Genomic DNA, 15,789 nt, shown 5'->3' on the forward strand with positions numbered 1-15,789 from the left:
CATCTCCTGCAGATTTTACACTCGGACCTCAGATCTGAAACAAATAAAGCAAAAGCTTTTCTGGTTCTCCATTGCTCACAGGATGAATGTCAAAAAGTCCTCAAATGCCTGGCAATGCCCCCAATTCCCTCACCTCGCCTCCTGCCTGGCTGATTCCACACCAAACCCCTAGCACACTGCACTCCTGAAGTTTCTTTCTCTTTGCTTGTTTATAGTCTCAGAAAGATTAACTTACTTATTTTGAAAAGCAGAGTTACAGAGAGATCTTCCATGTGTTGGTTCACTCCCCAGATGGACACAGTGTCAGTGCTGGGCCAGGCTGAATCCTAAAGCCAGGAGACTTTTCAAGGTACTCATAGGTAGCAGGGCCCCAAGCACTTGGATCATCATTCACTGCTTTTCCTAGGCCTCTAGCAGGGAACTGGATCAGAAGTGGAGCAGCTGAGACAGGAACCAGCGCCCATATGGGATGCTTGGCATTGCAGGCACCAGCTTTACTCTCTGTGCCACAATGCCAGCTGCTGCAGTTTCTTAATAACCTTGTCACTTTGTGGTTTGTTCTTTGTGTCTACCAGTCGCTCTCTGCAACACCAGTCCCTTTCTTGGGTGGTTAACACCTGGGGACCCTTTGAGAACACTTACAAACGTCACTTTGGGGAAGTATCCCTATCTATGGTTGCCTTCCATTTTCCTCTGTCTCATGGAGTTGTCATGTGATTGTAGTGGCCTCTGAGCTTTCTGAGAACAGGAACCCGATGTGTTCCATCTGTAGCCACAGCCAGGAGCAGTACGTTGCCTGAACCAGGGCTGGAAAGCAGTGGATGCTGAATGAAGGAGGAGATCCAGGAAGGCTACTTGGAAGAGGCTGGCAGCTTTTCCAGATGGAAAGAGACGTTAGGATTTGGACATGCTGAGAAAAGTGGAAGAGCATTCAAAGAAAGGAAGGTTGAGCCTGGACTTGAACTTGTTTTGAGGAAGCTACAAGGAGGGCTGTCATTTCCTGGCCAATCCAATTTGAGAGCCAGCTGAGGGAGTCGCCAACTGAGTGAAGATGGGATTCTGGGAGAACCCCCTGGACCATGCGGGGAGCACCGAGCTGGGTCAAGAGTGAGGACAGTGAGGACTGAGTGTGCCTCTCCCCGTGGCCGATGGGAGGTGCTGTGGGACACTTGGCCTTGTCTCCTTCTTGTGTCTCTCACCCACCTTGTTTGTGTGTTTGCTCCCTTGCTTCATCAATGATTGACACCTAGATCCATGCAGCAGCATCAGGATAAAGGCCGGGAGTGTCCTGTGGGTGCCAGGGAATGCAGAACTGGGCTCAGCGGGTGCTATTGCTGCTTTGTAGCTACCCATGGAAATAGGAGAGAGGGAGGGCCAATGGCAGCTGCAGGGGACAGTCAGATGGCATCCAAGCTCAATAGTAATTCAGGAGGAAAGTTTTAGTGTTTGTGAAAATTGACCAGCACCTTGAACACGGTGCCTTAACCCTGGGCTTGTAGGATGTGCCATGTGTGCAATGACAGAACCGCGTAAGAACGGAAGCATACTCTTTGTTTGCCATACTAATACAATAAGCATGAACATTAGCACTTCTTTGTCTAAAGATACATCTAGAATGAATTATGTGCACTGTCACCATCATTCCGTCTCTCCGAGACAAAGACAGCTTTATGATTCTTATGACATTGTTCTCAACATCTAACCATTACTGTTCTTCCATTAAATTTAACACATTGTAACTGGCGAATGTCGTGTAATCTTGAATATGTGGCGGGGGAGCATTGGTTCCCTCTGATGTGTTCTTCCAGCTTTCTTGGACAGTTTTAGGGGGCTTCCTTGTTGGACTCATGTGTGCAGAGAAACATCTGCATGGAAAATAATTTTATAGTAAACATGGACCTAGTCAAGAGTCGTTTTTCTAACCATTTGTTCTCAGAGATCTAATGTCTGGTTATACTTCCACATCAGTAATTCTGTTGGTACATCCAGCAAAAATCACCAGTACAACCAGGCGGAAAGGGTTACTGCGCCCAAACCAGCACATGCAAGGGGGCGGAGTACATAAAACATAAGCAGGGAAATCACAGGATCCAATTTCCTTTTATGCTCAGGCGTGGAGACAGCCACACCATCACTCACCCGTGCCTGCCACTGGCCACCAGAAACACCTGGTTTATGAGCCGCAAGTCATCCACATTGAAAATTCATTTTCATTTCTTCCAACAACAATTGTGAGCGCACATACCTAATTAAAAGGCTTAGGTGCCAAGCTCCTGGAGTATAAATCTATATAAAGTGTGTATTAGTTGCAGCTAATTCATTGAACAAATATGGATTAGGCCTCTTTAGCTCCCATGTAGGACATCTGGCTACAGGGCAGACCCAGGTGCCTGGCATATCTGCTCAAACCTGGGGATCCAGGTGTCTGTTTATTGGAGTTGGTGCCATTGTGGGTCACGTGTGAGCAGCTGGCTTTGTTTCCGGTTTTCAACTTGAGCTGTTTCCTGAACTACAAAATGCCACACTTCTGACGCGCTTCAGAAAAGCTCATCTTTACTGTGCTTTTTGTTTGAAAGACTCTGCAGCGTGTTCCTATTGATGGGCCGATTAGAAAACCTGGGGGAAGTGAAATTCGAGAGGTGAGGGAGGCCTAAGTATACCTGGAATTTCTAATGGATTTTACTAACGGTTTTCCCTATTATGCCATGCTCCAGAAGACATACCAACAAGTTTGTACGAATATAAAGAGCTTTTTGTCTTACTAATAGCCACAAATAAATATTTCAGATGATCACCCACAAAAACATCAAGAAGTTTCGGGTTCTGAGTGTGGGAGATCATCGCCGGGTCTCTTCCTGCTACCTGGTGGGTGTGGCTCACAGATTACCTGCTCGTGATCTAAGGCACAGCCTCCAGACCTGTATGCAGAATGCGACCTCTGACATGACTTGAGGGTCTGGGGGAATAGACGTGCCTTCTAGCCAGTTAGAGTGTCGCTGGGACAAGGGGACTATCAGGAGATGCCCTCCGTCCCTCCCCTTCCAGGTATAAGCTTGTCATTTGTGTTTAATCAATGGAGATGTCCCCACCACATCGTCTCTGGTGGTTCTTGTAGATCGAACTTGGCAGCTGAAGAATACCACTGCCTCACCCCCTGTGCCCTGAGGACCTGCTGGCAGGAATAAACCTCAAGATCTGAGTCCTGCTCATGAAGTAGTGTCCTGACAATTTTTTTTTTTTTCTAATCAGAAGAGAAAAATGAGGAGCGGCTGCCTGTGTTATCCGCACGTTTCAGACCTGCCACACTGGTTCCAAGGATTTCTGAGTATCCCATTCCTATCTTTGTGGGGCTATAAGACGAAGACGTCTTTGTGTCCTTTCTTACTGTGAGAAGAGATCTTGCTTGTACATCGGTATGGCCGACCCCTGGTTTCTCCTGTAGAAAAAACTTAGTTGGTTACACTGTTTTCATGGTTGCAATCAACTGAATTAGATACAGTGCCCGGAGTGTGGGTAGTGCTATTTTATCCAGGAAGGAACCCCATGTGGCCATGGATGTTACACAGAGCACAGCTGTTTGGTCCTGTTCCAGTGGTAATGAGTAGGGCAAAGGGAAAGGAGTTGAATGCATAACCTTAAGTTGAACATTGTTTGGGAAATTAGCTCTTATATATGCTAATTGTGTACTTTTTTTTTAATAGATGGAACTGATTAAAAATATCAGTACGGCCGAACAGCCCTATTTATTCACTCGACATGTTCATTTCCTCAACTTCTCAAGGTAAGACCTTTTTTGAGTTTCATGGTTCTTTTGTTCTGACATCTCCCTTCAATGAACAGTGTACTTTTGTCATCCACCTTTATTTGCCAGGTAGTACACTGCCCTTTCCCTTAAAAGGACACTTTTAACCCATTCTTTTTTGCTGCAGAGGGATCAACATTTGAAACATGGGTTGAGAAAATCTCCTCTATTCTATTACCTTAGCAAGACTTGGAATTATTTTTATTTGGAAGCCATTGAATTTAACAATCTTTTTTTTTTATTTTAAGAAAATCGGGCTTTAAATGGAAATGGGTCAGTTGAGAGAGGGTGTTTTCATATAAGTAGTGCACATTTTTGTACAGATGGAAGTTGCACAGAAGTCTGGGACTGACTTGACCTGTTTTGTAGGCTCTTAAGAGCCTGTGCGAGCCGTTCTGTCTGCCTTTGTAATACTCCCCTAGTTTCACATGTGTGAGCTTTTCTAGAATTCTGTTTTTATCATCAGTGGCTGTGGCCTTCTAGCAAGGATGCAAACCTTCAAATGTGAGGTTTTCGGGGGTTCAATTTCCTAAAATTTCCAGCTTCAAGTTGGCATTCTCTTGCCCAGCGATGCGTTAAGCGTAGATTTTCTGCCACTATGCCTCACTCCTAAACGGATACTGTTTTGATTCCCGAGCTCCCATCTGGCCCTGACTGCTTGTAGTTGGTGTCCGTTGGCTGACAGATCACAGGTTCCAGGAGCAGATCTGCTGACCTGCTGGGGAAGCCCTGACCTCCCTCTCCAGCCAGTGCTATGTGTTCAGTGCTTTGTAGGTGCACGTGGGAGCCCCAGGACACCTGGCCCCAGCCAGCAGGCACCTGCTGGTTAGTGCTCACCTGATAGCGCCTGAGGACCAGGCACCAGGGAATCTGGCTCTGGCAGAAAGCTAGAGCTGCACCCTGGGCATTCACTTTGGGCCACCTGACCGCCCAGCTGGCTGAATATCGCTGTGAGCCAGGACTTCACCCTTGTGGAGCAGGTCCTGTCCAAACCAAGAGCAGTGAGCCTCAGCTGGCAGGTGGGTGAACAAAGAGGAGCTGCTGACTCATCTGTAACAGCGGGCCTCCCCCCAGTGCCCTCTACATGCCAGATAGCCAGAGGGCCTGGCAGCTGCAGAGGGCACCTGTGTGTTATCCACAGTCGTGGGGCCAGGGCTGCGTCCAGCCAGGTTTATCATATGGCTGCTTCCTGGAGGGCCAGGGTGTATCACGTGCCTTGCCAGAAGGCCAGGAATGAAGGTGTCTCATGGCGTCCTCAGATAAGGTGGACTCTGCTATCTTGGGTTTGTGTTTTAAGACTGAGTTCCAGTGAGCTTCCTGCTGTGTCACCTCTGACATCCTTAGACTTCCCTCTTAACACTTCCTGCTTCAAAAGGTCAACCGCTTAGAACCAAATAAGCTGCAAAGCAGCAAACTGTTACAATTATCTCAGGACATTGCCAACTCTAATGAGGAGCCAGAACCGATGTATCTGAATGGGATCAATAGGACAGAGTGAAGTGGCTGTATTTTATCATGGTCTCTACCATCACGTTCAAAAATTTCATCTTGATAGCCTTCATTTTCAAAGGCATTGATCAGCGCCTTCTAGAAGATACCACATCTGCCGACCACAAGGCTGGCTGGCCTGGCTGGCAGGACTGTGATGCCGAACAGGTCACTCTGCTTCCTTATGCTGACGCTTTGCTGGGTTCCCATCTGTAAAGCAAGGGACAGATCCTGCCCATCCCTGCATCATTAGGGGCAAATACATGGAGGAAAGGCCTCAGGGAGAAGGAGGAGGTGCAGACTCAGAGGTCCACAGCTGGACTCCAGGCTCTGTTAGCCCTGTGTGTTTTCTAAGTCAGGAACAGCACCGCAGCAGGGCAGGTTCTGTTTCTCCCTGCTCTCCTCCACTCAGCGCTTGTTTACAGAGTACCCTCTGTCTTCTCTATGCGACAGGAGAGCTAGGACTCCCGCTGTGGACACAGAACCTGGCCCCATGCCTCTGGGAATCTTAAATTCACCTTCAGAGGAGATCATAAAGGAGTCTCAGGGCTCCCCCTAGAGGTAGTGGCGGGAACCTCCACAGTGCAGAGAACCAAGTCCAGATAGGACTGGAGAATGGGTCAGCTTTAGTCTCATGAACAGGCAGCCAGGGCAGAAACCAGCTCGTACTGCTGGGGGACCTGGAGGGGAGCTGAAGGCAGTGCGGAGTTGCAGCCTAGAGGGTGCTTGTGGTCCCAGTGGAGAGTGCAGAGGGTTTGCAGCTGGAGTGCGTAGGGACTGGCCTGGCCAGCTTTGTTCCTAAAACAGGGCAGAGTTAGCGCCTTCTCCTGCCCCCTGGCCACCCCACATTCCAGGGCCGCGGTCGGGGTTGGTCCTGCTCTGAAGCTGCGTGCATGAAGTGGTAAGATGACCAACAAGGCTATGATACTCACATGATGTGGAAAGCTTTACCTTTCCTCAGGAAATGGCCCTGCGGGAGGAACATGTAACAGGCAGCCAGCTGTGGCCCCACAGAGCCCCCATCTCTGAGATGGCTGAAGGATGCTACACGGGGCTCAGGGGGCTCTCACATGCTTTACAAGGTGGTTTCTGTACTTGGCATTGGGAGACTGTTAAGCTTCTCATCAGGAGTCTACGCCGTAACTACTGACAGAAGTCTGGACAGGGAGGTGATTAGCTGTGCAAAGCGGTGTCTGAGGCTCTTGCCTTCTTTACGGAGCTTTCCTTTGCATAAAATACATACATAGATATAAATTTTTATTTATATTTGAAAGGCATCATTAAAGAGAGTAGGGGAGACAGAGGTCTTCCAACTGCTACTTCACTCCTCAAATTGCCACAATAGCCAGAGCTGAGCCAATGTCAAGTCAGGAGTTCCCTCTGAGTCTTTCATGTGGGTGTTGATACCCAAACACTTGGGCCATCCTCTGCTGCCTTCCCAGTCCATAAACAGAGAGCTGGATTGGAAGTGGAGCTGCCAGGATATGAACCAGCACACATATGGGGTGTCAGCACCTCGTGTAGAGGCTTAGCCTACTGTGCCGCAATGTTGGCTTCTTTTTTGAACCTTCTGATCTTCCAGGAGTGGTTAATGAGCAGCAAGACACCTGCTACTGAGCAGACCATAAAATAAGACCAGTTTTGCTGTTGCAAACCCGGGAAGCAGTAGGGTCAGCCCAGGCAGGTGCTGTGGTTGCCTGAGGACATCTCCCATTGGAGGAGCAGGCCTCAGTAGCTCAGCAGAGTTCTGCCTTCTGTCTTCAGTTTGCGTTTGTGACGTCTGAGTCTGAATTACCAGGGCCTTGCAGATGCTACTCTGGGTTCTGATATTTCATCAGGATTTTCAGTATTTCTGTATTGTGCTTTCATGTCTTTTCACATTTGTTAGAAGAACTTTGAGTTACACTCTTCTTTTAAAAAAATATATACTTTTGGGCCCTGCACGGTAGCCAGGTGGCCAAAGGCCTTGCCTTACACACATCGGGATCCCGTATGGGCATCGATTCTAATCCCTGAAGCCCCGCTCCCCTGGGACAGCAGTTGAGGACGGCCCAAAGCCTTGGCACCCTACACCTGCGTGGGAGACCCCAAAGAGGCTGCGGGCTCCTGGCTTCAGATTGGCACATCTCCAGCTGTTGCAACTACTTGGGGAGTGAATCAATGGGCGGAAGATCTTCCTCTCTGTCTCTCCTCCTCTTAGCATATCTGACTTTCCAATAATATATATATTTTTTATATATATATAATAAAATATTTTATATATATATATATTTACTTTTAAAGTATATGTGTATTTTTACTGGAAAGGCAGATTGTCAAAGACAAAGATCTTCCATCTGCTGATTTGCTCTGAAAGCAGCCACAATGGTCATAGCTGAATCTATCCGAAGCCAGGAGCCAGGAGCTTCTTCTGGGTCTTCCACGCGGGTACAGGGTCCCAATGCTTTGGACCAGTCTCCAATGGTTTCCCAGGCCCATTTATCTTACACTGATAAAATATCCAAGTGCATCTTACATCCACACACTGTGAAAGATATAATTGAATTTGTCTTTCCCTGGTCCCCATGTACTGCTTTCTCAGCTCTGGGCAGGAGGATGCTTTTGATCACTCTGCAGTCTCTTGCCCCAACCAGGGCCTGGCCAGGTAAACCTTAGCAAGTTTTGCATCAAAGCCAAATACTATCAGAACAGTCCAGGAGAATTGCAAGCGCTGTGAATGTGCTGTATAATTTCAGATGAACTCTTCTCTGAACCTTTTCATGTCACGCTTCCTTTCTCACCCTCAGCTTCCTTTGCTTTCATCTGTATTTCCTCCTCTCAGATAGTGGCTCCAGGACCAACACTTACTGGCATAACCCCGCCACCCTCCCCCATTAAAAGTCAAACAGTCCCCAGAGTAGCAAGTGGGGTGTGATGTATGTGGGAGGGGTGGGGGTGACTTTTGGATACCTCCCCGTCTTGCCTTCAACTGGCGTGAACTGTGTTTTCCACATCAGATTTCACAAACAAAGCCTGCCCACTGACAGTGCTAACAAAGCCAACCGGATGCCCACTGGCACCATGATTCAGTGTTGTTTCACGTCTTCTTTCTGAATGTTGACTTTGCTTTTTTTTATACCCATTAGTGGTGTGCTCCAGTTTCGTTATCTGCCCTTCAGATCTTTCAAGTCTCAAAGTGGGAAGAAAACACCAACACAAAAGTTGATATGAGCCGCTAGCTGTGCCTCCACCTGCTGAGACATTCCAGGAGTTCAGTCTTAACCCGAGTCTGTACTACTTCCCTTCTTCTATCTCGGGGTAGAACTACGGAAGGAGGAGAGGGATTCTTTGTTTAAGCGAACGTAGTTACAACTTGGAATGATTTTTTTTAAAATGTTCTGTACATAGATGGTGATATCAGTTGCAGCACGGTGTGTATAAACTTAGCATCACTGACGCCCACTGAAAAATGGTGAAAGGGGTGAATTTTGAATTTTTTGTTATGCATATTTTACCTCAGTTTTTTTTAAAAGAAGACAAGGCTTTCCAAAAGTGTTTCTAGTCATGGAGATTTTGCTGTCATAAGGGGCCTAAGCATTCTTAATTCTCCCCAGTAGTTTTGATCTTAAATCTTGAATTAATATATGCAGTTTTTATTACAGGAATAACATCCTTCAGCATTTTGATGAAAGTATCCCCAAGTTTCTCCCTTAGTGCTCTGTGTTGCTGATGGAGGGGTGACTAGGGCTGTCGATCGTTTGATTCATTGATTCCGATAGTGGTGTGGGGTAGAGACTGAAGAACATATTGAGAATGGATGTTTAGAAATCCCTCCCCACAACAAGAGCCTGCAGTGCATATTCCTAAGAAGTACATCCTGCTTTGCATCACCACTTTCTCAAAGCAGTCAGTAAAAAATTAAAAGCAAGTAAAAGAATCTGATACAAAGGCAGAGTCAGAAGGAGTCACAGAGAGGATAACATAACCTATGAACATGTGTCAAAGAAATTGGCATCGCCTGCTGTTCTGGGATGGCTTGAGAAGAACCTCAGATATGCAGTAGTAATTGTGATGTCCAAGCCACAAGAGAGCATGCTGTTGCACAAGAATCAAAATGTGGCCTGTCTGCCCCTTGCTTGGGAACACACATCATGGGATTGAGGGTCACTGGTACTCATTCATAGTTTTTTTTAATAAAGTTCAGTAAGAATAAAATGGGAACTGTAAATTATGACAAAAGCCAAAGGAATCTTTTAAAGAACACACACACACACACAAAAAAATGTTTAAAGTGAATCTGAAAAGGTTAGCATTTGCCAAGCCTGTGTCTAAAGGCCACCTCAATGGTTGGGTTGACCAGTAGGACAGGTCGATAGACAAATTGCAGAGTTTCAATAATAAGGCAGTGTTTTATGCTGCATGGAATGGTAGGATGCAAGCCATGGTCATTCCTGGAGTGGAGTCAAGTGTAGGTGATGGGTTTCCAGTGACCCAGAAGCCTTGTAAATAGAACCTGAGATTAAAATACTGAGAGCCAGAAATACTGCTGGCTTCTGGTACAATGGACAGTGCTGCCCTAGCATGTTGGCAGGAATCTGGCATGGCAACCTGGAACCATTATTTCTCTTGGCTTTTGGAAAGAGGGAGTTAGAAGCCAGAAACCTCTTCTAGCTAGAGAGGATGTTGTATTGTCTGATACTTGACAGTGAATTTTATTGCCATCTAAAACATCTGTTTAGTGGAATCATTCTGGTACCGTTAGGGGCAGGACATCCATGCTCAACAGCCTTGCCAGTCTTTCCATCTGCAGCCACTGATGGAGGATTGCAATGGTTGGGCTAAGAACTGTACCCCAGTGAGTGGGCAGCCCACTCATTAACATTAGCAGTTGGTCGTCACAGGAAGATGAAAATACACTTGAGGCTTATAAAAGCACAGTGCGACTTTGGAGGGTCAGATTAGATTCATCTGTGGTAGCCACGCTTTGTTTTCCTAGTCCCTAGCATGACTGCTTTCGTTGTAACAATGTCAGACATTCCTCAAAAATATGAAACCCAGCTTAATTAAAAGAGGATGATAAATCCAGGATGTGTGTGTGTATTAGTTGGTGGCTGGCACAGCTAGCTCTTGGGAACTACAGTTAGTGGTACATTCAGTTGTGTGAAGGCCCCTTGTGTTCATCTAGGAGCCCACCAGCTTTGTGTAGGGTTAATCTTTTCCATGAACCACCACATGTTTCCCAAGGTGGCCCTAGCCAGGGAATCTAGAACATCACTCAAGCCTGAAATCCCGTGATTTGGGTCAGTCCTTTTGGTTCCTGTGGATTCTTCTCTCTAATGATCTTTCTGAAAAAAATTGGATGAGCTGGGCACACTATGACGTTCATCCATGATAAAGGACTGGGAACTTGTTATATGTTCTTTTTGTTACAGAGCCCAGTGGTACTGGATGTAATGTAGCAACTTGGAACGTACACCCAGATCACCATTTCTTCATTCTGTCATCATTTGTTGAGCACTTAACCATGTGCGTGCACTGTGCTAGCTGCAGGAGGCTCAGGTGTGATGAAGAGACAGCCAGGGCTAAGCCATAGGAAGGGAAGAGTCAGGCACAAAGGGAGGGACAGACAGATGCTGGACTTGGGGCGTCTGTTGCTAAAGGGTTTGACCATGATTCTGGGCTGGGTTGTGTAAGGTGAGCAGTTTTTTAGCTGGGCAGACACAGGCAGAATCCTGCCCAGCTGTTTCCTGTGACCTCTTTCTGACCCTCGATGGAACCTCTAGGGAGCCTCATCAGAGGGTCACAGGGCGCCCCAGGAGATCACCAAAGGAGGTCACCAAGCATGTTTGCTGCTGAGAGTCTGGGTTGCCGGCCCCAAACTCTTTCAGGTTTCTGCTTTCAAAGACTTCAAAGAGGAAGGGGATAAAAAACTCAGCTAACCCCTTCATTTTGTCTTGGGGAGGCCTTGCTCTTAGGCCAGCATTTAATGTAGTTGTCCAATCCCTTTGTAGAAGGAAGGCAAATGGAACACAGAGGCATTTGTTTTACTTTGAGATGAGCCACTTGCGTGACTTGTGGATAATTATATCGATTTTTGTTTTACTCTTGAGATCCCTCACATTATTACTTCTGTCTGGGGCTTTCTTTATGTGGTTAAAAATACAGATTCTGGAGCCAGATCCCGTGGGCTCATGTCTTGGGACAGGCACAAAATTATCCTCTCCCCAACCCCTGCCTCAGTTTCTTTAAGCATGGATGGTGGTGGAGCTGGTTTCTGTCCCACTCAGGTGGCAAGGGGCCTCGGTGCAATGGCCACAAAGACATGTTTAGAACAACATGACTAGCAAGTGCTCTGGTTAACCCACGTACTGAGAAGCATTTTACTGAGACTATTTGAATTATTAGGCAGTAAGTACCAGCTCACCCAAAACTGGCTGCCCAGTGGAAACCCTCACTGATGGCCAACTCTGTATCGGTAGGTTCTGTGCCTGCCCCTAGGGGAGACCAAGTCCAGTAGTCAGTGGTCTCCATCTTTACAGGATCCTCAGCTCTGCAAGACAGCCAGAAACATCTGTCTTTGAGCACTGACCAACATGTTTGCAGAATGCTGTTCTGTAGAATGATCCTCGCAGTCCCTCAGCAGGTGCGTGGAGCAGGTGTCTTCGTGTCCACCTGCTGCAGAATAATGCAGTGCCGCTCAGCAAGCCTGCCATGTAACGAGCGTCCTGCCTCTGTGTGTGTTGTTAGGTTCGGAGGAGACCAGCCTGTCTACATCAACATCATCCGGGACCCTGTGAGCCGATTTTTATCCAATTATTTTTTCCGTCGCTTTGGAGACTGGAGAGGAGAGCAGAATCACATGATCCGCACCCCCAGCATGAGGCAGGAGGAGCGCTACCTGGTGAGTTGTGAGGCCGTGCAGCCGTGGATCTCAGCTTTCTCCCATGGCCTTTTCATTTTTCATGCAACAGTTCTGTAGGCTCACCTTCTCCATTTATCCTAATCCCCCCCACACTGCTTCCCCCACATTATTACAAGCCATCATTCTGCTATTGCAGTGTATCATCCCATTGTAATTGTAGACAATTATCCATGCCACTTTCACAGAAGCTTGTTCTGAATGAATGACCCTGTGTGCCTGAGCAGATGTTGTTCAACATCTTCAGTGTCAGGGTTAAGTCCAAAACAAGGAGCAGTCTTTTGGGAGCTCCCGGCAAGCTCTGTGATGGTGAGAACAGGGGCTTGGCAACATCTCTGGAAACGTGGTGGAAGGCTCTCTGCCCCATCCTGCATCCCCCTCAGTTCCCATGGCAACACATGGAGGAGAGACATTTCAGTTAACGATCTTGAGATGCCATGGGACTGAGGGACTTGTAAGAGTCACACCTCGAGCTGACCCAGGGGTCTCGCCACCACAGTTCATCAGAGCCATGCCACATGGCAATAACCACTCACTCTTTCTAGACTTTGCTGTGCGGCCCTCAGCTCCACAGGGCTCCATAAGACCCCTCCAAGATTAGTAACAGAAGTACAGAAGTTGTCAGCAGAAATGGAGGGCAGAGCCATACGTCTTTAACTCCAGAATAAAAGGTTCATTTTCCACCCCTTTGTGATTTCCAGTAACAAAAGCTGAGAGCTTCATGTTCAGAAGGAAATCATCATCTCTCTGTGTGTGCCCGTGCCTGCTGGGTCCCCACAGATCCATCATCAGGCATGGACAAGACAAGAGCCACGTTTTGAGGGACCTCCTCCCTTCCCCACCATGGATTCCCATGGCTGGAATAGCACAACCCAATGCCCATGGCTGCTGGGTCCCCAGCCCTAGCCCCAGCATAGCAGCTGGTGGCTTCTAAACATGTTGTGGAAGCGTGTGGGGGCATTTTTGGATAATGTCACCCATGTCATGCTTTGTGTCTTCAAATCCGTGATTCTTGGAACTGAGAAGTGTCTCATTGAGGGTGCACAGCTAGTTAGTAGGTACACGCCTGGTTTGTAGGTACAGATACTAGGTAGTGGATGAGCTCAGAACAGACCCAAGGCTTTCTACTCACCGTTCATCACCTGTGCGGTTGCCTAAGACTTCAGTGAAATACTTCAGTGATGCATTCTACAAGTGATTTTTACCTTTATTTTTAAGTGTTAGCGTTGAAAACTCTGATCTTTGTCTTTAAATGATCCGAATATAGCTTTTTGTTAGTTATTCAATGGCAAGTCTATACTGAGGACAGAACCATTTACAAGAAGCATAATACCTTCTCAAATTATCTTCATGATTTGGTTTCGATCCTGATTTTAAAAATGAATTTTCTTTTAGAGTACAGGCCATTTCATCTGAATAACTTTTTGAAACTCTGACTCTATCTTGATACTAAGCAGATTGGAACTAAGTAGTGGCAGGAAAGGCTGAAGGGCTAAAGATACAGAAGCCTGTTCTATATAAATGGCTATAAATGGCTCTTCCTAGGGAAAACAAGAGCCTTGGTGGATACTTCTGGATTTTTCTACTTGCCAGCATTTTGCATTCTGGATCATTCTGTAATTCATTCCCTGCCACATCACCTTCACACATTTCCACAAAGTAAGCTGTGATCATTAGAGGAATTGTCAAAAGGAGGCACAATTATGATGTGGATTTTGTATTTGAAAGATTTATTTATTTATTATGGAAATGCAGATTTACAGAGAGAAGGAAACCGACTTTCCATCCACTGGTTCGCTCCCCATGTTGCTGCAATGGCCAGAGCTGAGCCAATAGGAAGCCAGGACTCAGGTCTCCAACCTGGGTACAGGGTCCCAAGGCCTTGGGCCATCTTCTGCTGCTTTCCCAGGCCATAGCAGGGAGCTGACTGGGAAGTGGAGCAGCCGGAACAACAACTGGTGCCCATATGAAATGTTGGCACTTGCAGGAGGAGGATTAGCCAATTGGGCCATTGTGCTGGCCCCTAGATTTTTTTTTTTTAAAAGATGTTTGTCCAGTGCTCAAAGCTGGTAATGGAATCAAGTCACACATCTTCTACCCTTTCCAAATGAGCGTGCATCCCAACAGTTGATGTATCATTGCGGGGTGAGACCCAGTGGGGAGTCTCTGGAAAAGCCGGGTGGGGTTGTTAGGATTGAGGGGAGAAGGAGTTGCATGGGGACATGACTCCCGCAGGGCCTGCCCCAGCCTCTCGTAGTTAACAGGCAGTTTTCTTGTTCAAAGGGTAGTTTGTTTATCTGGAAGAAGATGTTCTATTGCTTTTTTTTTTTCCCCTCATAGCTGAAACTTCTCATTCTATTTCCTTGCTCCCATTAGACTTTTGAAATAAAATTGTCCCCTGTCAGAGCCTGTCCCCATTTTGGCAAGCACTGATGGCCGGTTTTGTGGCTCCAAAGAGGCTGTTGTTTGTGTCTCCGTGGGGTCCGGGGCAGCTGTGAGGAAACACTGGCCTCCCAGCAAAGGGGTGCCGAGCAGGCTGCACAGGCGCTCGCTCGGGAAACGGCCAGTGGGCCCCGCACCCCTGCACCCCCCAGGCTTCCGAGGGCATGGCTGCTGGCCTGATTGCAGTGCTCCGAAGCCCCTGCTTTATCTCCATGCCAGGCATCAGGCAGCTCTGCGCTTGGCCCTGTGCCTGGCAGAGCTGCTTAGCATACAGCTGAGCAGGGCCCAGGCCAGCCTTGCAGCTCACTCTGGGTGCGATCCTACAGTGCTGTGATGTCGGTGCGTGGGAGGTTTGCAGAAGACAAGGGTGTGTGGGGCCCTGTGGGGGATGAGGCAGCAACAGGATCTTATGACTGCGCCACAGGGCTTGGGTTCGGGGTGTGTTGTGGGCCTACCAACAGAAGATGCCAGGCTTCCTGACTCCCTTGGGTGCTTCTGCCCCAGGCAGATCTGATTTATGTGCTGCAGGGCAAAAGGAAAAGAGCACTGACCCAAGTTCCATGTTTTGTTTTTTAATAAAGCAGATCATCAGAGAGGATGAGAGAGAGAGCGAGAGCTCACTCTTCTGTTCGCTGGTTCACTCCCCAAATGGCCATAACAGCCAGGGCTTCACCAGTTTGAAGCCAGGAGCCTGTAACCACATCTCCATCTCCCACATGGGTGTTGAGGGCCCAAGCACTGGGCCATCTGCCATTGCTTTCCTAGTAGCACTGGCAGGGAGCTGGATCAGAAGTGGAGCAGCCAGGACTCGAACTGGCACTCCTATGAAATGCTAGCATCAAAGGTAAATCAGCTTCAACAACTGCACACAGCACTGACCTAAGTTCCATTCTTTTTGAGCAGAATCATTTTATGTAACATCATCTGAATCTCTTTATGAATATCACATCGTACTGCTTAATATTCAAGCATGTTACAGCAAGTCCCTGTATTTTCTGGGAACAATTATGTCTTCTCAACCTCTCTATTTCTTTCCTATCCATTCTAACTGCATTTCCCAGAAGATGATTTTGAACTAAATTATTTCTGGTATCGACAGGCATTCCACAGTCAGTAGCCACCCTGGTGCAGAGCCAGGAACCAGCCCCACGGGGCAGGG

General features: G+C 47.4%; 1 protein-coding gene across 1 annotated transcript in view; it reads left to right on the forward strand.

Moving 5' to 3' along the window:
* The window catches only part of UST (uronyl 2-sulfotransferase), a 281,628-nt gene that overhangs the window by 173,775 nt on the left and 92,064 nt on the right, over positions 1-15,789 (forward strand). The window contains exons 4-5 of the mRNA XM_040965430.1: positions 3,702-3,781; positions 12,017-12,170. Of these exons, the coding sequence (XP_040821364.1) occupies positions 3,702-3,781; positions 12,017-12,170 (234 nt within the window). The remainder of the gene's footprint in view (positions 1-3,701; positions 3,782-12,016; positions 12,171-15,789) is intronic.

The sequence above is a fragment of the Ochotona curzoniae genome, unplaced genomic scaffold, assembly GCF_017591425.1.
Source record: "Ochotona curzoniae isolate NIBS_2020 unplaced genomic scaffold, NIBS_Ocur_1.0 scaffold_3890, whole genome shotgun sequence".
Classification (NCBI taxonomy): Eukaryota; Metazoa; Chordata; class Mammalia; order Lagomorpha; family Ochotonidae; genus Ochotona; species Ochotona curzoniae.